Genomic DNA, 25,202 nt, shown 5'->3' with positions numbered 1-25,202 from the left:
AGGATGTGTGTGATTGGAGATCTTGTGAATGGTACCTGTCAGTGTAAAATCTGTGCAGCTCGAGTTGTCTGCCTGAACTAGAGCACACAGGAGTCGCCTCATAAGTAGATTTTTCTAATCTCAATTTTTATTTTCATGGAATTTCTAGTATTCTACCCACTGTGTTTGTGCTTCCTTAAAAAGTTTGTTTGTGTTTCTATTATTAAACTGAAAAGAAAGCTCTTATTTTTGTCATCTATAAACTAGTCCTACAGTTTGGCAATAGTTCAAAGTTCATAGTACACTTATGTGACACCAAAGACTTAATCATTATTTGGCTATTGTATGAATAAAAAAACAAGCCAACAGACTCCTTCTCCTTTAAGGCTGCTTTGGCTTGCATGCTACAAACGGTTACACATCAAACACAGTTCTATAGTTGCTTCATATAAGCCAGGTCTGAAGGAATATGAGTCCATCTGCTATTGACTGACGTTGATTAAGCCTCTATGGGCGACGGACAGCAAACAGGGTGTTTGGTGTATTAAGATTACAGATATCGAGACAGCTGATAAAGGATATTTTAGCAAATCATTTCCCTTCTGCTGATCATTGTTTAAAGTCAAATTAGACAGAAGAATGAGGTTTGAGTCATGGCACCAGTGCAGCTTGGTTGGTAGATCTGAGTCCTGTTTTGAGTGGCAGAGTCCTTGCCACTGCAGCTGGGTATCAAACTTTTCAAAACCTTGCCCTTAACCCTTTGCCATCCCCCCTTGGTCTTCATAATTTGCTGACTTTCTTAAACTTTATTATTAATTTAGACAGTTAAGACATACTTCATTGCTCCCCATTGGTGGACATTTACTCGTCACATCAGCTCATATGAAGGAAAGGGGTATTCAAGAGATGGATTTAAAGATGCAAAGGGCGGAGAGACAATACAATAATTAAATGTAAATATAACAAAAATAGTGATTATCTATATATAATGTACACCTCTCACCTTTTAACAAAATGCAGAAAATAATCCTAAAAGATTAGATACAAAACATAGTTCAACTCAAAGATGTTAACTACCAAATTGGTAAATACATCCTATAGGTAGATCTCTGTTTCTGGAGATTAAGAGAAGTCAAATGGGAGCATAGCCATCCCATTATAGCCAATGTTATCCCAGATGTATATGTTCTCAATTCAAAACCAGAGGCTGCTCAATTAGTCATTAAGACACAACCCCTGAAAGCTTTTGGCACAATGAAATCCTGTCTACAGATTCTATGTGTATGTTTCCACTGAATGAAGCCTTAGCTTAACGCTCTAAAAGTCCCCTCATCCATATTCCACATCAAAACATCCACAGGACCACTCGATAAAAGTTTAACTGAGAGGTCAAAAGTCGTGTGGCTCCACTCTCTGCTTGTCTCAACTAAGCCTAATTAACTCCCCAAACTCCTCCCCTTCCCCGCTCAAAGCATCTTCAAGATGTTTCAATTACCGGTGGCAAAGAAGCCGCTTTCAACTCACTGGTGAGATTTTCTGATTTCAACTGATCCGTATAAATGATTATTGTAAATATTTAAATACTTAAATTATCAAACCACAGTGATTATAAACTGTCACTGTATGAATCTGTTAATAGTGTAAATAATGTAAATGTTCTTGTTAGACAAGATAAATAACCATGGTAACCAGTTAGGAACGTAGGAAACATTTTTTTTACACCTGATGGTTAATTTGCTTATATAATTTAAAATCAATATTTGGACAGCATCTGTGATTGGCTGTCAGAGAGTATGTAAGAGAAAACAAGTGAACGGCTATTTCTTTATCTGACTCTGAATGTCTGAGACACAAGATTGAACCAGTTGTGAGGATTTTGACTTAATGCTATGTGGTTGAACTTTTGTTTCATAGGGCATGAACATGGCTGAGTCACACACATTTTAAAACACATACTGCAGGTATTGCAAACCAGAGCCGAGCACAGATGACACCAATCCTGTGTGCAAACAAGGTGTATAAGTTTGAGCACATTGAGTTGTAGCGTATGAGTCACAGCTGTAACCTCATTGTTGAAGAAAAGATCGTTTGGTAGGTATAAATAAGAGGAAAGAAGGTCTGACCCCACAGTGTCAAAATAACACATTGTCAGTGGCTCACCTCCAAAACCTGCCTCCTGATGACATCAGTTCAACCTTTACTCAACCCACTCTCATTTCCCCCTGAGGGAGATAGTTGAAACATTTTTTTAAGGTATTGATTTTACCTGAATCATTGGATTAGCACACCGCATATTCAGTTGTAAGATCCATTTATCTAATGACGCTAATGAATCTTGACAAAACTGGAGGTTGCACCTTTAATTTTACCTGAGTACTTTCAGCCGTTGTGATTAAATGCAAAATCGTCCTGTGCGAGCTCCTCGGCGTCCACTCTCTGCTTAACCAAAAAAAAAAAAGCTCATTCCCTAAGAGCACTTCAATGTATGCGCTGTCATACTGGGTGAAACTGGGCCATGGTATTGTGTCTCCAGTCCTCATTTCAACACCGAGGCTTTTGAAAACGCCTGCCAGGGCCCTGTCCTCCCCTGCACTAAATGTGTAGGGAGGAGATAGTGCATTCTCATGTTATCTGCCACCGGCCTCTCGCCCCTTCAGCCATTTTCTCATTTCACAGATTTGACCAGGAGGTGACCTTGGCTTTTTAAGTGCTTTTAAGGCAGAGCCAAGTCTCCTCTTCCTTTTTTTTCCCGCGTCTCACAAATGGAGACTGAGAGTGAGAAGGAGAGGGAGAGGGGATTTCTTTCCGGCCTTTTCTTCAATGGCCTTTCTTCCCCTCCTTTTTTCATCCTCTCTCATGCCCACAGCCCCTGTCCAGTTTTTTATTTATTTTATAGAGTAAGTAGACATGATGACAGGCTGTTGTCTGCTGATTCAAGTGGGTCTTTGCTTTTAATGTAGAAAAAAAGCCTTGGGGGTGCTGCAGCATATGTTTATGACGTGACGTCGGGCGCAGAGGGCAGCTTGGGAGTTTGAAGTCAAGGAGAAACACACAAACTATTAGCAGACCGTGATTAAACAAAGAACTAATTGAATACCTTTGCCCTAGAGTCTACATCACAATATTCAAGTACTAATCATCTTGTGCCTCAGATGGTGGTAATAATTTATATCGCAGACCGTATCTGTACAGCTTCACACCAGGGATGTGGTAGAGACGGAGACCGCATGTGTTCTTCAAGAGCACAGGGGGCTGTACGCACGTCAAGTGTGTTTTCTAGTGGAAATGAACAGGCGGTATCGCGGTCCTCCATCGCCATCCCTCCCAAGTGCATCCCCTGGCAGAGCGCTAATCTGGGTCAAAGTGCTAACTGCTCAGAAGGGCCTTGTAGAGGCTCGGCCACGTATGAATCATTTCTCACGCCTCCTGTCCTCATTATGCTTATTGCAGACAAAGCGGTGAAAAGCTTTCATATTTCCCTCTGACCTCAAATGTAAACACCTAAACAAATGAAACACTGAAAGTGAGTTGGCTTACATAAGATTCAGTGGCAACCGCATCACTAATCTCTTTCACATCAAGACAGTCAAGCTGTTTTCACACAAGCACTTCTGTGAAAAGTTCAAGAACATTTCAGGAACTTTTTCTTGTTTACACTTGTTCCCTCACAGCAGTTTTCTCTGTGAAGATAAGATAGGGGTGGGGGAGGGGGAAGTTACTTGGGGGTTGACAGGAGAAAGTCTCAGAAAGTCTGGGTGAAAAATTCAGCTGTTTGAAGTTTTACGTGCAGCTCACTCAGAAAAATCCAGGGGGCTCATTCATCAACAGTACGTAAGCACGGTTCTGTGCGTAATGTGTGCGTAAGAACATTCCCACGCAAACAGTGGGATTTATAAACTTGTACTTTTACTTAGAAATGTGTGTAAATATAAGCACAGCTCTGAGCATGCTTACACAGAACCTAGCGGTAGAACATTGAAACTACAAATAAAAAGCACTACGAGTGTCACAGCACGCCAGAACCAATCTCAACGTAGATGCATGTTCCAAGTTTTCTTTAATTAAAAACCCCAAATAAGTGATTTTGTCTAGTTTGAAACAGACGTGTTGCCTTAATTTGTTCCAAAACCTTAAAAAGACCGACATGATAGGCGTTTGAAATGTTGCATTATGGCTCGTTTTGCCTTTAGATGATTTGGCGAACTGTGTGCTCCGCAGTAAGGGCTTTTCAAAAGAGTGCACTGATCTGTTTGGTCCAGCCTGTCCTCTTGTGAGAGCGTCACTGTTTGATTTTTTTTCCCAGAGAGAGCTGTGCCCTCGATGACGCTGTAAATGTACCGTTCTTGGGTGAAATTTTGGAGTATTCTGTTATCCTCCAGCTGCAAATGCTTCTCGCTTTTGTGCCGCGATGAGTTTTATTTTTTGCACTGAGCTTAATCTCAAACTTCATCTTCGTCTTTTCTCCTCTGACCTGTCACCTTCTCTCCTGCATCATTTGTTCTTTTGTGAGTAACTTCGACTAAGTGAAAAGACTGATAATTTTATTGGATCACATTGCGCGAGAGTTTTTAGAGATTTAGTGGAGGCGTTTCTGAATGCAAATGTCCCCGAACATGCACAAGCCTGCTGGTTAAGAACATGTGGGATTTATCAACACTGATTACCTACCGATGTGCGTACGATCACTGTCTGCATGGTTGATAAATACAGATTTTTTTGTACTTCAAACATTCTAAATTTCATTCGTAAGACAGAATTTAGAACACTTTCTACGCACTGTTGATTAATGAGACCCCAGGAGTTTTCCACATGTGTGAAAACAGCTTTCATGACTGGTAACCAGCCCTCGAGTCCCTGGAGCATTTTTTACTTTACCACAGATGTCTAAAGACCCATGATGACTATCGGCAAACAAATCTATAATTCTATGGCAGGAACATTTTCAGGACTTGAGACCATTTCTTTGTTTCCATTGCAGCAGTGGTAAATTGTGATGATAAATGTTGGTCATTGACCTTTTTTCCATGACAAATACGAGACACTGATGAGCTCAAAATAAATCTTTGGTGTTGACTCTGATGACATTTGATAGGGATTTGATATACTTTGAGTGAAGGACTTTTACTTGTAGTGGTTATCAGTATGAGGTTGAAGTATTAAGATTAGTGATAGTGCATTAATTTGTTTCCTAATATGTTAATTTACAGCTGCATTGCTATTGCTTTTCATTTTATGACTTTAGGTGTTTAAGGTTTTTAATGTCTTTATGAGGTAAGAAAAACAGCTAATACAACATGTTGTCTTGATACTGATTTGTGATTCCTGTATAAGGCTAACTGAGTCGTTCAAAAGAAGAAAAACATTTTGACGAAAAGTAATTACTTTCTATTGAGTACAGCCCGACCAACACTTTGAAGGGTTTTAAAACATTTTTGTCTAAAGTCTACATCTAAGATATTAGGGATTAGATATTAGGGTATTAGGGACTAGTGCCTTTAAAAAATCTTGAGACTATTTATTTTAACTGGATGAAGATAGTACTTTTCAAAAGTGCATAGGCTTTGGCGGGTGACTCACAATACTGAACATTTTCTAAATGGTCAAATGTACTTTCGAAAATTCGAAAGACTTCTTCACAACTAAGCAGAATAATAGCAGGTTACAACTCCAGCTCCATGTAGAGTACCACTTTAAATATGGCTCAGGGTTCCTTTTCGTCTGTCTGACGTCCTGATGAACACTTTGAATACATCAAAGTGTGTTTTAAAGGTCTGCACAACCATGCTGTGAAAATAAAGACATTTTAATTGTTAATTGTGAAAGTGCATTGGATATGTTTTCCTTTTTTTTTTCTTTTATGATTGCTTGTATCCCAAGCCAAAGAGCACCTGAAACCTTTTTAATCCAGGAAGCGCTCCGTCCTACATGTTTGAGTTCTTTAAGTAGAGTCTTTTTTATACTATTTAGAATTATTTTGGGGCATTTGACTTCATTTAGCTAGGACAATGGAAAAAGGAGGACATAAGAAGAGATAGTGGGCCGTGACATGTGGAAAAGGAGCAGTGGGTCTGACTCAAACCCAGCCGCCTGCTTGGAGGACCACAGCCTTCGTATATGGGACGCTACCTAACCTCCAGGCCATCAGCAGAATAATTCATCTGATATTTGTGAATTTTTATAATATTGCTTGGAACACTGACAACAATAAGTTTGAGTTTAAACCTGGTATACCCTTGAGAAGAACCCTCTGAGACTAAAAGTCATGCATGGGTACTTTTGATGGAATGCAGCTATTTTCTGCTGAGGTATAGAAAACTACACCTGTACTCCAACAATTCGATGTTCTGTGCAGCAACGCCCACCACAAAGTCCCTGTTCCTCAGAAAGTACAACCCTCAGAGCCGGGACCTCTTGAAGCATAAAGCACCAAGGGCTTCATCCTGAACTTGTTCACCGTGGTCCCGTATTCCTGAGGAAATGTCCTGCAGGTGGACAAGCAGCTCATAACTGCAGAGAGTCCGACAGCCTCTTGGTTGCTCTCTTTGATGAAGCAAGCAGTATATTTGTTGCTACATCATTAGCACATTACGCTCTTTGATTGCACTCAGTTTGTGCTCCATGATGAATGCGTCGTCCCTTTCATATCCCTGATGGCCTCGAGGATTGGCTGTCCAGAGATGGCACGAGTCCATTCACAGCTATAAAATATGTGAGACCTTTTCCTCTCAAGCCAAGTAAGTTGTAATGAAATGGTGGGTAAAATATTGAACGATGGGAGGAAGATATTTTCAGGCACACTTCAATACAGCTCGTGCTGAATGATCAGGATTGTACTGCAATAAAGAAAGGGCTGCAACCGTTTGTTCTGAATGTTTTGATGCTCCGTCGCTCTGAAGGTTGCGTCAACGGGTGGCACAGTGATCAGTATTTCATGAGATCGTACTCCAGTAGCTGCCAGTGCTGCTCTGGAAAAAACAAGTATTAATGCTGATGAATTGAAGAGCTTTGTGGATGTGTCCAACACATCCTGGAACGAGAACAAGGCACTGTCCTTTCCCTTTATGAGCAAGGACACCGGGACCGTCCAGAATAGAAATGCTGGCTGGAGGTGCTTAGAAATATTGCTGTATCAGAGAGTCTGACAGGCTGATTGTGCTGAGACCATTTGGAGGTTTTTCACCCTCCAATGCTTGTCTTGCACACTGTGGCCTTATGGGAGAACAGCTGGAAGTGCCGTTGTCACTGGACTGCTTGTTTTGTCCCTTGAGGGCCCCGGCAGAGGTAGCGGTGGCGGTTAGTGGTGGCGGCAGTGGAAGGAAGGGCTCCGCACTTAGACAGTGTGTCCGTAGGGAACCCATCACATTCAACACACACACACACTTCTCTCCTGCCACCTCCGCAACACCTCCTCCTTCCATTAGAGTGAGTGAGCTCAAGCTGCTGACAGCATTGACAGGCCCCGGAACAGGGAGACAGAGGGGGAGGCGGGTGCTGCTGCTGTCGCTGGATGGTACATCTGTTTGGGTCCTCGGCACAACCGGCTGGCCTCCTGAATGTGATGTATTCGAGTTCAGATAAAGCACACCACATCTGGGATCATTTCATGATTAGACAACCACTTGGCAGCTCACAGATGTTCACACACAAAAAAAAAACAGAAATATACGAGTGGTGTCTCAAATAATCTGAAACCTCCTGCTGCAGCTTTGTGGAGATGACAGGGTATCAACAACAAATAGGGTAGGTCAATAAAAAGGTCTGTTAAAGAGGTTCATGATACTATTACTGTCCATAAACATGATCATAACATTATGAACATGCTGGATAGATCAGCAGAATTAGCAACAGCATCCAGTTAGCATCCAGTTTTTTGATTGCCTCTGAAGTAAACCTTAGAGAATAGGACTCATTTCTGATGCAAAGTATTGTTTTGGCTCGCAATGTGGAAATTTGATGTTTTGGAGAAAAGAAACAAAAAAATGTGGAACCCATACATAATCCTTTGAAGCTCCTGCGAGCTGGTAATGTAACATACAGAACTTTATAAGGATGCCTCGATATGACGTGCAAAAGCAAATGAGACCATCAGAGAAAAAAATGATAATTTCTATTAAGTCATTCTTTGTGGCTGCAAACAATAAACCCATAAGGTAATCTAATGTAAGCAAGCTTGGCACCTAGAAACGAGCTGATTTAATGTTAACTGCATTCCCACCCACACATGTTGACACATGCTGTATCTACAAAACAGCATGGGAGAGACACCGATATGCAGGTGCTGAAAAAATGAAGAGAACACAACAAAAACTTGTTTTTCTCTGGTTCCATGTTGGTATTGTATTTGTGGGAAATGACAACTGGTTAAAGGGATAGTTCAGTGTTTTTGAAGTGGGGTTTAGATGCTGGTCAGCTTTGATGGAAAGACCAGCTGGAGTGCAGGTATGGAAGCTAGGCTATACAGCTGTGCAGACAGGGTTGGATTAGATGTCTTATTTGTTACACTTCAGAAACAACATCAAGATGCAGATATTTTTCAGACTGGGAATAATACAACAAAAACAGGTTCATATTCATTTGTAAACAACAACTGATTTTTTACTTAGAAAGAGGTTGAGAAATCATAATTTGTTGGAGTACATTTTTTATTTATTTTAGGTTTAAACTGTACTTTACTAATGAAAAGTGTGCAGCCTTAAAGGTCACATATTATACTTCTTTTCAACAACTTTAAATAAGTCTCAGAGGTCCGGAAAACTTGTCTTTAAAGTTTCTTCCCAGAAATCCCCTCTGATCCTGTATTTGATCATGTCTATAAACCCCTCTATTTCAGTCCTGCTCAGAACAGGCTGTTTCTGTGTCTGAAGCTCTAAATGCTAAAAAGCTGTGTCTGACCACGCCCCTCTGAAAGTTGTTTGTGTGGCTCAGGCTTTCTCTCTCCATGTCCTATTGTTTAGGGTGAGAAGACAGACTCAGAGGTCAGAACAAACACCTAGCTGTGGGAGTATCACCCACCTGGGGGAGGGGTTACTGCCCTTTGTGATGTCATAAAGGGAGAATCTCCAAACGGCTTGTTTGAGCACACGTTTTCTGAGATTGAGCAGGAAAAAGAGGATGGACTTTTCACATAATTGGGGGGCTTGTAGAAAGACTACAGACACATAAGTGTTAGACAAAATATGGTATAAGTGTATTTTCACATTGCATAATATGTAAACTTTACAAAATGTATGAGACAGATTTAGAGAATGTTGAGAAACGAAAATTAAACATTCAACTTAATCAGTCTGGTTTCTTTTGGCCTCTATTAGAAACAGGATATAAAGCTGGCAGTACATTCAAACTAAACAATATTTTAATTATCATACATTTTGCCTCATCGCCCACCCGAACCGCATACTAGGTTTACTGTTTGACTCAAGCCTGGCAGGAATTACCTTGTTGAAGCTCTCATTTGTTAGTTTTAATTTACCCCAACATGCATTGATAACAAACTCATTGACGGTTCCCCATCGCATGAAGATAATTAAGATCATTCCCGCGTTATCATGAGAGGCGTGGATGTCTGACAAGGGTCTTTAAATCTTTGCAGATGACAGATTCTTTTGTGTGTCAGGCTGTAAGAATGTAGTAATTGGTAAACTGTTTGACCAATTTGAATTATTAACAAAACAGCCGTTTCATAATAAAGGGATTTATAATTCCAGCATGTGGCACAATTTTGTTATCAACAGAAGCCTTTGTTACTCTCAGCTTTTTATCACTGAAGAAAATCCATTGAAAGTGGCTGAAGGCCTGACACAAAGCAACTGCTGAATCCCTGCAAATCTGCAGGCTTAATTGATTATTTGTGCAGAGCTGTATATCTGCAAGGTGCAGGATACCCAGGGGAAATAATGTAAAACAGATAACAAGATGAAATGTGGGAGAATTGCTTTCAGCTTCCCATTTTATTAATCTTTTCCCCTTTTTCTTATTCACAATGAGTTTCCCCATCCAGGTTTTTTTCCCATTACAGGAAAAATGCAGCTTAACTTTTTTAAAACGTAGCAGCCTGAATAGAAAGTTGAAGGTTGATTCAAGCAGGCGAGAAAGTGTTTGTTAAGAGGTTATTTTGATTTCTGAATAACACACGGAGGGACTCAGTGTTGTGTGTACCTGAGACTCCCAGAGGAAAACATTTTATTTTCATATCTCACCTTCATTATTCCGCTACTCTCACTTCCCTGCAAGCATTCAAAGGACTGAATTCATTATGCTGATACTGTACACAAACAATTTTTTTGCAGGAAAAAAAAAAGTAATCCATTCAGATTTTGTCAGATCCAGGTTTGCAGGTGTTTCTCCTCAGGCAAGCCGCATGTTCTCAGAGCCATCCTGACATTCAGCTTTGACTGTTGTGGAAATGACTTTAGAGGGACAACCTTGGGAATATGGGTTGTGAAATTACTGTAGCGCTCGACTCATGTTCGTGGCATGTCGTTGCAACTTGACTCAATCGTATACCTTCCGCCCCCCCCAAAATCTCCTCTGCTCTTTGCTCCCATTTCACAGCACTCGAAAAACAAAAAGTGGTTTCGTTGGCATGCAGGAGGACGGCTTCTACTCGGCAGCAATCAAGCCATTACGAATGGAGAGGGAATGGAAGGCCTTTTGTTTTGTTTTGCTCTTGTTTTGTGTGTATGTGTGTGTTCGTGTGATATAGAATTCTTGGCATTAGGTTGCACATCAGGCCAGACCATAATTGCCTCCTCCTCACTGGGGAGCTCCTTGTTTTCCATTTGAAGTCTGCCTCTGTCAGATTTCACCATTAAAGGGAGGGAGTGTGTGTGTGTGTGTGTGTGTGTGTGTGTGTGTGGTGGTGGTGGTGGTGGTGGGGGGGGAGGGGGGGCAGGGGGGTGAGGCAGGGGAGAGGAAGACAATACCTGGATCAGTCAGCTCATATCTGCTGCCAGAGAAGCAATGAGGACATTGACGATGAAGCCAGAGATAGCTTGCCAAAGGTTCGCCTGGAGCACAGAAATTTTTTTATATTGCTTCGAAAAATGTCTAAAACTAGGCCCTACTTTCTAGAGATATGGTGCTGCATCTGAAGCCTGGTACACACTAAAGGCATTTTTAAACAGATTTTTAAACATTTTTAAAACAAAATGTGCAAAATGTGTCAGAGACCCCACACATGATGAAAAATAATCACAGATGAAACATAATTGCTTTTTTTTTTGGGGGGGGGGGGGGGGGGGGGGGGGGGGGGGACATTTTTACCATTATTAGATAGGACAGCTGCAGAGAGACAGGAAATGTTGGGATGAGAGAGCTGGGGATGACGGGCAGCAAAGCGCTGAGGATGGCTTTGAATCCAGGACGGCTGGGAAGTGGTCCATAGCCTGTGTACATGTGGCAAGCAACATAACCATTCAGCACCCCAGATTAAACAGTTTTGTTGCTCTCCACACACAAACAGATTCCATTCACCAGCAACCAGACTCCTGACTCTCTAAACTGATAATCTAGTGAAATTTTTTGGGGGTCAAACACGACTTTGGAGTAAACAAATATGGCCGACAACGGGCAGGAAGGAATTGCTATCGTTTTTGGAATCCTTTTAACTGAATATTCACGGACAAATAAGTCGATTAAGACATGGAGATGGTGTACAACATCTGAGGCGTACATATAAATTAATGGGTGAGCTGGAGGTTATGAATTGATTTTCTACAGTCGTTGTGCTTCCTTCCCAATCAGTCGACATTTAGTTCCCCTAGACATAGATATTGAACATGTTTAATATTTGTGATTTGAATGTTTTTGCTATTATCAAACACTTTTAAAGAATGACTTATAAATAAAATAATAATTTATACATTGTAATAATCTTTTAGAATATCCATTAAAATATTAGGATTTCCAGGTATGAATTCCTGATAGTAGAAAGCCCTTGATGGAAACATCGTGATTCAAGGTTACAAGAGCCCTTTGGTAAATCTCTTCAGTGTTTTTTGTATTTCATGTACAGCCCTTTGTGTAGTCATCTTTCTGCACAGCAAAATAATAATAACCCCTCGGCTCGCTGTAACGTCAACGATTGATGGGTAGAAGACTTCCAGCTGAGAGCCATTTTCCAAACCTGGAGGCACTATAGCCGTGGTGTGATACAACCAGGTGATACTTTCCTGAGATAGTTTTTTATCCTGTCTGTTTCAGGAGCAACTACTGCAAGCAATTACTGGGAATGCTGGCTGTTGGCGGGATTTGGCTATTTGCAACAGCTAAATGATAGAAACAAAGTCCCAAGTGAATAAAAAAATACATCATTTAGGTTCTATCACAGTATTTCTTTCCCACACGTTCCCTTTATGTCAGTCTAAAAGGGTTTAACCTCTTTGTTTGTTTGGTCCAGTTCACAAACACACACACACACACACACACACACACACACACACACACACACACACACACACACACACACACACACACACACACACACACAGAGTGCATAATGGATATTTAACAGCTCCGGCCTGCTGGAAGTGTGCTGTGCCCTGAAAATGGTGTCGGGGACATCTGAGGGAGTGTGTGACTGCCAGGATGACACAGCCATTAAAACACACTTAGTCCATTTTACTGCTGCGGTTCCACTATGGATTCATGCCACAAGGATGAACACAACAACAACACACATGTCCGCCTTTTGTTAATGGATGCTCTCAGGGAACTCATGCGGTCATCCATATGTCCCATGTATGCCTTTTCCATAAACAGGAATACTCTTAGAAGCTACAGTAGACCAGAAATAGGGTTAATGGTGTTGTCTTAGGTGTGCTGTCATACAGTACATCTCAGTCCCAGTTAAAATCTGCAACAGGAGACGCGAGCATGTTCACCAGGACGAGCATTCCTGCTCTGAGCACATACTGAATAATTGAAATGAAGACCTTAGTCTATAGCTCTGTCTCGTTTCATCAGGATGGACATAGAACATATTCCAATCTAAGAGACTGACTCCTATTCAAGAAAAAGCAGAAAAGTTCTTTGATTGTGCCTCTCCCTCTGGATCCCGCAACAAAAATAGTTGAATTGTTGGAAATGTCTTGAAAACATTGTTTGACTTTTACAAACGTTAAGAGCTGACGCTGCAGAGTTTTCTCTTAACTGGTTACCAAAGGATCCGTGTGTGCCTTGTTCCGTCCAAGCTTCACACTTAGAAAGCTGATTGAGCTCTCTTTAGTCAATGCCCGTATTTCCACTGCATGCGACACGGTCCTTCTCCGGCATGTGCTGAGCAGAGCACATCGACCCAGACAGAAAGTCAGACAAGGGAATGCATAGTGCATCCGGTCAACTTCAAAATAAAACACAGTGTACAGACGTCCAGTCGTATATCCCTTCACTTTATAAACATTACGTCAAAATATGCACAACATGTAGTGCAAAGCTACCTAAGAAAGACAAAGTTACCTGTTGCTCATTGTTTCTCTGAACGCTGTGCACACGGATCCTGTGGAAACTGCCAATAAAGATGCGTGCTGAAAAGAAAGACTTACCGTATTTTCCGCACTATAAGGCGCACCGGATTATAAGGCGCACCTTCAATGAATGGCCTATTTTAGAACTGTTTTCATATATAGGGCGCACCGGATTATAAGGCGCATAGAATAGAACGTGTTTACAACTGAACAAGGCTGGGAGATATTGTGAATATATAAATATAAATACGTATAAAACGTAACGTATAAAACTACAAAAACAAAAGTACATAAGACGATTTCCCCAAATAATAAATTATTTCTTTGACGTTTCTCTTAACTCTCAAAACATAGTTTTATACGTAGTGCATTCACAATAACTCAACGTTGTTCAAACGTTAATGTGCATATTCACAATATCTCCCAGCCTTGTTCAGTTGTAAACACGTAAAAGAAACACAGTCTGATACCGCTAATTCAAACGTTAGTGCAGGGGTGCCCAAACAGTTGATCGCGATCGACAGGTAGATCGCTGACTGATTGTCAGTCGATCGCGAGATGTTTTGTCAATATAAAATACAATTGTAAAATAGAAAAGTGATTTCAATTTCATCTCATTGCACTGTTTCCCACACACGATACCTGTGTGGGGAGCCCAAGTATACTTCCGACCTGTGTGTATTTAATTTTTCATTTATTCATGAAATTGCTGTGTGCATGAGAGAGCGAGCGGGGGAGCGAGAGAGAGAGAGCGCGCGCAAGAGAGAGTGCAGGCATGCGCAAGGACGTGGGGGGGGGGTAAATGTTTTACCAAAAAGTCATATATAGAAACTATGCTACGAGTATTAAGCGCATTTTATGAAGCTGCAGCTACTTTTCTCTGCTCCTCTCTGCTGTCATGACTGTGAGCATCGCGGGGGACGAGACACACCAACAAACAGCGCAAACGCACACGCGCACGCACACACACACACACACACAAACACACACACACACACTCATGCACTGGAGCGCCAGCCACCACGCGAACCTTTTTACTTTTTACTTTTAGTGCTACAGCACACAGTTGATCCGTGATCTTTACGGACCGAGGTGGGAACACACGTGACCCGGTCAAACAGTCGGTTGGACTTTACTCCGTTCACTCTCACCGTGTCTGCAGCTAATTTAACAAAAGCAAAATCTTCTCACAGCAGCCTGCTGTAGTCTGTAGTCTGCATTATTTTTTACAGAACTCTCATTTATTATTTTCTGTTTGTTGTGTGAGTATTAAATGCGTTTGTAGGCTGTTGGTAAAGGCTATGGCTCACTATGTGGACTGGTAGATCTTGGCAGACTGGTAACTTTAAAAGTAGATCTTGGTTCAAAAAAGGTTAGGCACCCCTGCGTTAGTGCATAACTCAACATTGTTCAGTTACGTATAACACGTAAAGCTCACTTTTTCAGTTCATTCCCCGTCCACGAATCCCTCGAATTCTTCTTCTTCAGTGTCCGAATTGAACAGTTGGGTGAGTACGGCATCCAACGTGCCCGGCTCCCTCTCGTCATTATCCGAGTCAGTGTCGCTGAGCGCCGTGAACAACCAGTATGGATCAACCAATTAACCAATTGATCCATATATAAGGCGCTCCGGATGATAAGGCGCACTGTCGTTTTTTGAGAAAATTAAAGGCTTTTAAGTGCGCCTTATAGTGCGGAAAATACGGTACTTAAGCCCATGGTGTCATGAGGACATTTTGACAGTAGCCATCAGCAGAGAGTCTTCCATAATGATTCTTCTCATCAGGATGTGCTATTTTCAGCAAGACTCTACAATTTACCAGAAACCTATTTTATATATATATATATATAAAATAGTATATATATATATATATAATATCTTAATTGCATCAACAACAGATCGCTGCTATATCTTAACACTTTGTGTATAAATTATGGTATATTAGATCACAACAAAAGTTGATTCGTACACAAACTGTGGGAAACAATGCTGATCTGATGTGCAGTGGTATGACAGCAGCTCTACATATTGTAAACACAAATAATTGCGGGTCATATTAAAGCAGACTGGGGTTGAAATTGCACAAAGCAGGCCACACAGGATGGATACATTAACTTCAGTTTTCAAGCGTGCACAAGAGGTATTGACTGCAAGAATCCCAGGTGATGCTGACTCCTGGTGCGAGTGATCAATGTGTGTATGGTCATTGAACTGAGCTTACAGTTAGTTTGTATTCTATTAGGCATCTCTGGGGGTGTTTTTCAGCAGTGGAACAAAAGCGCATGCTGATGTCTAATTGCTAGCAAAGAAAAGACCAATGCCTTTGTTACATCTGTAGGCTGTTGCTTCAGCTGCTGCTGTTTATGCCCCACCAGCCCCCCACCCTCCGTCAATCTCGGCAGCAGTTTCTATAAGGAGTTGCCAATCCTGTCATGAATGGGCCTGATACATAACTCTATAGCTGCAAGCAGTTTATGATATAGCTTTCATTGTTGTGGATAAGCCTTGTGATGTATGTAAGATAAGCCGTTTACATCGGGGATGGGGATGATGATGGGGATGAGATGGGGAGTTGGATGAGGATTGGGATGTGATGGGGAGTGGGATGTGATGGGGAGTGGGATGAGGATTGGGATGTGATGGGGAGTGGGATGGTGAGGGGATGAGGATTTGGATGGGGTGTTTTTTTTAAACTTTAATCTCAAATTTCCAATCTGTCTTCATGAAAACAGTTGTTTTCATGGTTTATATATCTGGGACTGTTTGACGGCTCTTTTTATTTTCTAAAATCTATAAAAACGATAAAGAAATCCAAAACAGTTGAGATTAGAAACTGATGGATTAAGAGATGTGTGAAAGTAATCATCCATTTTATAGTCCTTTGTGTCTTACTCTTTTCCACTTCAGCCTTTTTATATCTTTTATCTCTTTCGTCTATGGACCACAAATTGGAAATAAAGTTAACTGAATTGAAAATTGAATTGACTTTTCCCTTTAGTGATGACAGCCCATAATCTACAAATAGAGAAGACACATTTTCACAACAAAGAGGAGTAAGCTATGTGATGAGAGCTGACAGAAGTGTCTCCTTTTGACCGTTGTACCATAAGAATGTTTTCTTCCTTACAAAGACAGAGAGGAGTACACAGGGAAGCAGAGAAGTTTAGTAAAAAAGGGTTTTGAGTTTCAGAGGATTTATGGCAAACAGTGTAGAAGTACAGATGGATAAAAAGTTTATGACTTAACTGCAGGTCTTTTTTATCAAAAACAATTACATAATCTGGGTTTAGCCTAAAAGCCTACATTTTCAATCCTCTTAATCGGGACACTTTAAATGTATCGCAAACCCACATGTATCTTCCTCGGTGTCCTCCTGAGCAGCCCGTTAAAGTTTGTTGTCACCTGTGTTTGCCTCACTGAAGCAGATTGCAACAGTACTACTTCCAGCCTGTACCCACCGTTTGTGTTTACTTGATTTCATATGGCTTTGAATTTTGGCATTTCCACTGTGGCCGACTGAAAATGGACACTTGAAGTGTGTGCAAAACGCAGCATATTCATTGCCCAGTACTTTTAAAAGAAGCTGAAACTCTCCTGGAGCTATTTGGAAAAAAACTTTCTTTTTCGGCATGACCGCAAGCCTACCTGTCGTTACGCAGCAGGTCCTGTTAGTATGATGAGCTAGGCTAGCTAAGCAACAGCCACAACCTAGACAATGATTGATACATGTACAGATGAATCAGTGTTGAACTTTGTTTGTGGTGCATTAATTATGTTTTTTCTATTGGTTAAAAGAGCAATGCCTTCCCAACAACAGTGGTTGACATTATATACAGACATATAAGTGTACCAGGACAGTGACTGTTTAAAACCGGGACATATTAGTCTTTTATAGACATTTGTGGGGACTCGGGACGCCAAGCTTGAAAATCGGACGTTCCCAATCGTTCAACCGTTCATCGTGACATATGGTCACCTACCTTTAAAGAATTTAAAGCTTAAATTAAGCTTGGTTTTTAGAAATAAAACATATGCAAGGCAGTTTACAATTTCCAACACAATGACGTTTTCTTTTTTGAAAACATATTTGAGGTCGTTTACTACATTTTCAACGCATTCATTGTAAAATATGTTTTGTAATTGTTTCCTTTTATCACGCAAAACAAATTTCCACAAGAATCACAAGCTGGGATGGCTTCTAGCGCTCCAGTATGTTACTAATAAGCTAGCTAGCTTAAGCATGACTGTAGCTCTTTTTTCTCATCATCTCTATCAGGTGATGTAGATGCCTAGTTTAACAATGCCCTAAGTCTTGGCTTAATAGACCAAAAACAATGTAATTTGGCCTGTTGGACTAATGGAGAATTGGGCACCAGCTATAGCACCACCTATCAGCTAAAAATACCTCTAGTGTGGGTTGTGTGGATGCTTCAAACCAAATCAGCCTAATCCTACATTGAGCTTGTCTATATCCTTTATATCCTGCAGTGCGTTTAGTTTTTCCCTCGTGCATTCGGTCCAGCTCTTCTTTATCACACATCATTAGAAATCTGCAGAAGAATAATTATGATCCCAGTGGAAGATAATCACCATACATGGCTGTATGGTCCTAAAATTAATTCCCCCACAATCTGTTGATGCTTGATAAAGGAGACAAATTATTCACATGCAGCGACTGGAGCTGACGACATTCAAAGCAAGCTGCTCTAACGTGTCATTTCTCATGTTGTTCTCATGCAGATCGCAGTGAGAGCGCGTGCAGCATGAGGCTGGTGTGGAAATCACTGGACAAGATGAGGTGTCTGAGGAAACGCTCCACCATCCCCTTCCTTGGCTTCCTCATCACCTTCCTCCTCTTCCTGAACCTCTACATTGAAGATGGCTACGTGCTGGTGAGTACATTTATTTCCCATGGTAGCAATTAAGATAAAATACTTACTTAGTCTTTGTTTTTCTTATTTAATGTCTACACTTAAACAAATAAGCACTAAATGTGTTTTTGTAATTATCCATGTCACCCGCTTCATAATTGCTTGAATCTAAAGGACGTTTTTTAAATTTTTATAATGCAGACCCAAAGTGAAAATCATCTAGATGATTTATTTCTAATTCATGATGCCATCAAACTTGGTGATCGCAGTACATTATCCATGTTTGTCCTTTAAATTATTAAACTGTACTGTACACTGTGTTTCCAGCTCTCTGGTGATCTTCTTAAGTCCATTTGCTCAGCTATGCAAACTGCCTTGAGAGGTTTTAATATTCCCTTTGTCTCCACAAGTTGAGGGTTAGTTCAGTCACTTCCAAACACATATTGTCTCATGTTGGTACAAGATGTACCAAGAGATGAGTTTAAGAAACCAAAAGTCTGGTTTTCACCTTGTGTAAATTATTCACAGCATAAATCTTAACATTCAAAAAGGACTCCCCTGCTTCTTGTTGACAGCCTATTTCTTTCTCTGTTCTTTAAAAATGTTAAGTAATGTTTCGTTCTACTTTTCTGTTTTTTACAGGAAGGGGATAAAAGGCAGCTTAGGGAAACATCAGTTCACCCTCCAAGCTCAGAACGATACGTTCACACCTTCAGAGACCTCAGTAACTTCTCTGGATCCATTAATGTAACCTATCGATATCTTGCTGGGACTCCGCTGAATCGCAAGAGTAAGTAGTTTAGTGTTCGATTCAAAAGGATTGACAGTTCACCTCAGCTTGTAGGAGCAACAGTATGTTTTTATTAGAGAAAGAAAATATGGTAAATAAAGACTAAAAGCTGGGACTTCCCTGTTTTTTAAAGCTTTTTAAAATTGTACAGAAATGTTGGAACCATTTTTTTTTTCGCTTTTGAACCACTACACTAAGATCTGGTTGAGAATCTTTAATTATTTTTTTATTGTAAATATTCCTGATTGTATCAACAAAACATTCTTTTGTTTTGTGATTTAAAGTTATGAAACAGTACCAATATTTTAAGGTAGACTTACAAGCTTTAACAGGCAGCTTGCTTCATTAAAGTGTACATTTATACATCAAGAACATCTTTTGAAATGAACAGTCTTGCATTTAATGAGTGGGTTTCTTATGCATTTTCTTGTATGTCTACAAATTATATTAAGAAGTTGTATTTTGCAAGTTCATCTGTTTACATTATTCAAATTTAAGATGTTATTTTGTTCACAGAGTATCTCACCATTGGACTGTCATCAGTCAAAAGAAAAAGAGGAAACTACCTTCTAGAGACGATCAAATCCATCTTTGATCAGTCCAGTTACGAGGAACTCAAAGAGATTGTGGTTGTGGTCCACCTGGCAGACTTTGACCTGGTGTGGTGTGAAAACCTGGTGCAGGAAATCACCAGAAAGTTTGCTCATCACATCATAGCGGGGCGCCTCTTGGTGATCCAGGCACCAGAAGAGTATTATCCGTCTCTGGACGGTTTGAAAAGAAACTACAACGACCCGGAGGACCGGGTTCGTTTCCGCTCCAAGCAGAACGTGGACTACGCGTTCCTCCTGAACTTCTGCACAAACCTCTCTCACTTCTACATGATGTTAGAGGACGACGTGCGCTGCTCCAGGAACTTCCTGACGGCACTGAAGAAGGTGATCACCTCCAGAGACGGCTCCTACTGGGTGATGCTGGAGTTCTCCAAGCTGGGCTACATCGGGAAGCTGTACCACTCCAGAGACCTTCCTCGTCTGGCTCACTTCCTCCTCATGTTCTACCAGGAGATGCCCTGCGACTGGCTCCTCATCCACTTCAGGGGTCTGCTGGCTCAGAAGGACGTGATCCGCTTTAAGCCCTCGTTGTTCCAGCACATGGGCTACTACTCCTCTTACAAAGGAGCCGAGAACAAACTGAAGGACGACGACTTTGAAGAAGACTCCATCGACATTCCTGACAACCCTCCTGCCAGCCTTTACACAAACATCAACGTCTTTGAGAACTATGATGCCACAAAGGCTTACAGCTCTGTGGACGAATACTTTTGGGGAAAGCCTCCTTCCACAGGAGACTTCTTTGTTATAGTCTTTAACAAATCGACCAAAATTAATAAAATCAAGATTTCTACTGGTTCGGATGACCGTCAGAATGACATTCTCCACCATGGAGCCCTGGAAGTAGGAGAGAAGCTGGTTGGGACTAAAAAAGGGAAACAGTGTTCCTCTTACATCACATTAGGGGAGTTCAAAAATGGCAACATTGAGGTTCAAGATGTAGACCACAAAATTGCCTTTGATATTGAGTGTGTGCGCATTGTAGTGACAGCCAGTCAGAAAGAATGGATTATCATTAGAAGTATAAGTTTATGGACTACACAACCCCCCAGCCAATGAGGACTATCCAGAAAGACTCTTAATATCATAGAGGCAAAGTGTTTTTTTATTTACTAATGTATGTATTTCCAGGTTTATTTATTCATTTTGTATGTATTTATTGATACTCATTTTGATTGCTAAATCAATCTATAGTTTTTTATACCTGCAAGTTGTAACCTTAGTGGAGCATCTTCCCAGTCATTCTTACAGACTGTTTAACTGACCTCAGAGTATTCACCAACGTATGTTTTCTTAAACGTTCCATAAGCCTTTTATTTATTTACGCTTTTAATAGCTATCCTAAATAGGGCTGGGTGAGAAGTTGGTACCCTATATTGTATTTATGTTACACTTTTAAGTTGTGTTTTGCACCCGTCGATCCAGGATGAGGCGTTTATTCATTTATAGTTTTATTGAAGTGTGTTCATGCATCAAAGTCTGATACATCTTATTATTGTCCAAAAATGTATAAAATGAATAAGCATACCATTTCATTGGGTGACATATAACTTTGCGTTGATTATAAACTCTCACCAGAGCACCATGTGTTGTTAACCCTTCAGCTGAATTAGGATTGAAATGTACTGGATTTCCTTCAGATTGAGATATATCTGCTTAAAGCTACGGCGGCAAACTGCTGTAGCAAAAAAAACACATTTCTACTACCGGCTCAATGCGAATCAGTCCAGAAAGGGGTGAAATTTTCTGAAAGATTCTTCATGTTTATATGTCTAATTTATCAATCAATCAATTAATCAATCAAACTTTATTTACATAGCACCTTTCAGACAAATTAAATTGCAGTTCAAAGTGCTTTACAAGAGTGCAGAAAATTTGATGACGCAAAAGTAGTGTGAAAAATCATTATCATAATTAACAGCTACAGACAAAATTATGGAGGTCAGACATTATCTTTGGGACAGACTTAAATGTTTTTTGGTACTGGCCTTTTCATGAGATTTGTTGACATTATCAACTACTGGGCATCATTTTAGACTTATCATTCCAATGACTCAAAGCTAAATCGTTTGAGGGATATATTTTTTTAATGAAGGTGCTGTGTCCCACATGTAAAGACTTTTATCTGGTGCAAAGCAGTGACAGTCATTGCATCTAACATTAATGTGTGTATCATTGTAAATGTGATTTTGCATACATCAGCCATATCAATTTCAATATATCTATACACTTTTAATTTAATCATATCACCCATCATCAGTCTGATGACGTTAGTAGGTATCATGTCAGGAATGAAGACAAATCTACCTGAGGGAACAGCAGACTCCTCATTACCTGCTGCTTGGTTGATTTAATTTCAGCTTCTCTCATTATTTTGAACCCACTGATTTGTTATAAATCAGCTGAAAGGATAGCTATTAAAAAGTGTGAATGAATATTTTTTTGACAAAACAGGTTTCTCCTTGAAAATACCATCAAATTAAATCCATGGTGTCTTCAGCAATTATTCATGACTGCTTTTGAGAGTAGACCCCATTAGCTGTATGTCCCCATTAGCCCCTTAATTATTTTCCCCCTTGAAACCGCAGCAGAACGTATCAGAGGTCATTGTTGCCTTGAATATTCACCCCTGTCACAAACAGCTCCTTTTTTTTTTGTTGTTGTTTTCTTTTGTATTCTCTGTCCCGGTTTAATCATCCTCTTCATTGTGTGAGCACTGTATGTTCCGTCAAGGCTGCCGAGGGGAGAACAATGTTTGTTTTCACCCATCTTCTCTAAGAGCTCAGATTAGATTGCACAGTGAAGAATGGGCCAGGTCTGCTCTTAGGTCTCTTTTTTTTTTTTCTCACCACAGCGCAATTTTCCCGCAGTAAATTGGTCTGTGTTTGCCTCGCTCTCTACACCAGCAAAACAACATCTCCCCTGAAGCTATAGGATCTCAATTCGTTCTTTCCCCTATGTTGCGCTCTCACAACCCCAATGTTTCTGCTCCTACATGGCTGCCTCTCTGTGATCTTTGCTCTTGGTTCGCTCAGTCTGCTGCTGCTTTGGGGTATTTAACTTTGCTTTCCTTTGAAGTTCCTTTTAAGAATTCCCCACCTTGCTTTATGTTTAGCAGCAAACATTTGCGAGAATTAACGCTGCACATGTTAAATCAGCATCATCTGGATGCTCAAAGCGTTCCTGAGACAAGCTTTGAACATTTCCATTTCCCATGTTCGTGTAGTAAGGATCTGTTGGTGAGCAATGTTCAGCGACTGATTTGTTTCTACGCTGAAACGTCATCAAGAATCACTAAAGGCAATAAAGAGGTAAATGTTTACATACCACTGACGTTCTTTAGGAACACGTGGTGGAAGCAGATTGTCATTAAGCATGCTGCGACAGTTTTGTAAAGCTCTGCTGCGGTTGGCCACCTGCTCTGTGTTTTCGCTCAAGGTCTCGTTCAGTGTCACAGATTGAGGCCTTTTCGCAGATTGGCTTGTAGCAAAACTTTGAAATCCGTCTTCAGCAGGTCCCCCATGTGCTATCTGAAATGAAATTAGAATGCCCACCACCTCACAAAACGGCTTATTGTTTTTTTCCTTGCCATTTGCCCGGAAATGTTGCCATTCATTTTGGTGAATGTCTCCGTGACCTGCATGGATCAGCTCCTCGGGAAGGGGATCTCATCTGAATGGATGATGCTCGGAAAACACAATCTACATTGTGCTGTGCGTGTGGTGTTCTTTACGATGCACACCATGGTGCCAATTCAGCTCCAGTATTACCTGCTTATGAGCTATAAACCCATGATGTCACCGCAGGGCAGTTAGCTGTTTTACAAGTATAATGGATGGCTTTGATACGCCTCATGCCCAGGTAGAGCAACCGTGTTGTGAGGCTGATTTTATTTATTTATTTATTTTATTGTTTTCAGCTGGAGGAGAAATTGCTGTCTGATCTTTATTTGAAACAAGATGCCAGCCAAAACTAGCTGCACGTTGCAGATTTATGGACAGATTTACATCTAGGGGGATAACAACAAAAGCTGCATAAATTCTTCAAGTGGATGTCAGCAAAGTGCTGCGCACAGCAATTCATTTGCAATTGGCAGCATGTTTAGAAACCTCAATCCATACTCGGGCCTTTGAGCGAGCAGTGTGAACAGGATTATCTATACTGTACATTTCACTTAATACCACAGGAAGAACTGTTCTTTCCTCCTGTCGAGAAGCTAATTAGTTATAAATGGTCATTCTACAGTAGGTGTCCCATTTGGTAAGAGTTTAACGCTTTAGAGGCAGATCTCTGTGAGAATAATTGAAGAGGTGTGTGCAGGCAGCTTGTTCATCATATTGGCTGTGAGGGTCTGATCAATGACGCTCAAAGCAAGTGATGAATGTGAATACAACATGTAGGGTTGTGAGTTATTTTGAAATGTGAGCTGTCTTCCAGTGGAGCATGTACAAAGTGCATGAACAAAAGCATTTTTTCAGTGGATCAAACGACTCTTTTTGTACATCAGGATCTATGACGTATTGTTCAGCTTCTGCTCATGATAATGTACTGGGTTTGTATGTAGAAGCCTACCGATACTACCTTACAACAGGTTTGGAGTTCACACGTTGCTGTTTATCGTTCAGTGGAGCGAGTGTGTTCAGATGTTGTTCCTTGTGTCTGTTTGACTTTCTCTGTTCTCGAAATGGTACTGTATTGTAAGATGACATATATTTTTTTACACGTATCATTTCAAAATGTTGTACTGTATATATTGTATTTAAAATGAAACTAGATTAAAGGATTGGATGCCAGCTTTGTGGTGCATTGACTACTGAGACAGAGCTGTTAGGCAGGAGGGCTCGGGGGAGCGCCAAATATTGAATATGTGTCTGCGGAGTCAGGGCTTGAATATTGGTTTGAATGTCTTGAGGAATACAAAACAATATTAACATAACCCTGAATCAAAGATGTTGTCCCCTGTTGTCTTTGCCTGATCATGTTTTATTGGAGTGTTTGGAAATAAAAAGCAGAACATACAGTCATGGCGTACATTTGAAATGAAAGAAAGAAACCATTACTGACATTTGCAGTTCCTTGAAACTTGCAGCGAGAGCAACCCTGTTTGACTCAGATCTCGCTGTAGCCAAAAGCAAAAAACATACATTATTCATTTCAATATTCATTTGGGTTCTGCTTTTTTTCTTTTTTTTTAACTGCATGCTTAATGAAGGTGTGGGGATGGGGCTTGCGGGGATACTTTATACTCTTTGTGTATTTGTCAAGATGGGTTATGCATTTCTTATGTAAAACAAACCGTCTTGTGCTGAAGAACATGGCTGACAAGGACAACAGATCATCGACTTCAACTGTCCCAGAAAAGTGAAGTCCATGAAGCATTTACTTTGGATGGATTTATTTTACTACACTCTTACTTATACCAATAGTAATATACTGTAACTCATATACAACCCACCCATGGTTTGCCAAATTCCTACCAATTTG

At 40.6% G+C, this 25,202-nt stretch overlaps 1 protein-coding gene across 4 annotated transcripts in view; it reads left to right on the top strand.

Moving 5' to 3' along the window:
* LOC109986539 (mgat4 family member C) overlaps positions 1-24,738 on the top strand; it is a 127,657-nt gene extending 102,919 nt beyond the window's left edge. For all 4 annotated transcript variants that reach the window (XM_065956921.1, XM_020637233.2, XM_065956920.1 and 1 more), the window contains 3 exons: positions 18,184-18,335; positions 18,957-19,104; positions 19,621-24,738. In XM_065956921.1, coding sequence (XP_065812993.1) covers positions 18,207-18,335; positions 18,957-19,104; positions 19,621-20,777 — 1,434 coding nt within the window. In that variant the 5' untranslated portion in view covers positions 18,184-18,206 and the 3' untranslated portion in view covers positions 20,778-24,738. The remainder of the gene's footprint in view (positions 1-18,183; positions 18,336-18,956; positions 19,105-19,620) is intronic.
* Positions 24,739-25,202: the final 464 nt, after the last annotated feature.

The sequence above is a fragment of the Labrus bergylta genome, chromosome 7 (assembly GCF_963930695.1).
Source record: "Labrus bergylta chromosome 7, fLabBer1.1, whole genome shotgun sequence".
NCBI lineage: Eukaryota > Metazoa > Chordata > Actinopteri > Labriformes > Labridae > Labrus > Labrus bergylta.
The sequence above is the reverse complement of the archived record's forward strand: the minus strand, read 5'-3'. Positions and strand labels throughout refer to the sequence as shown.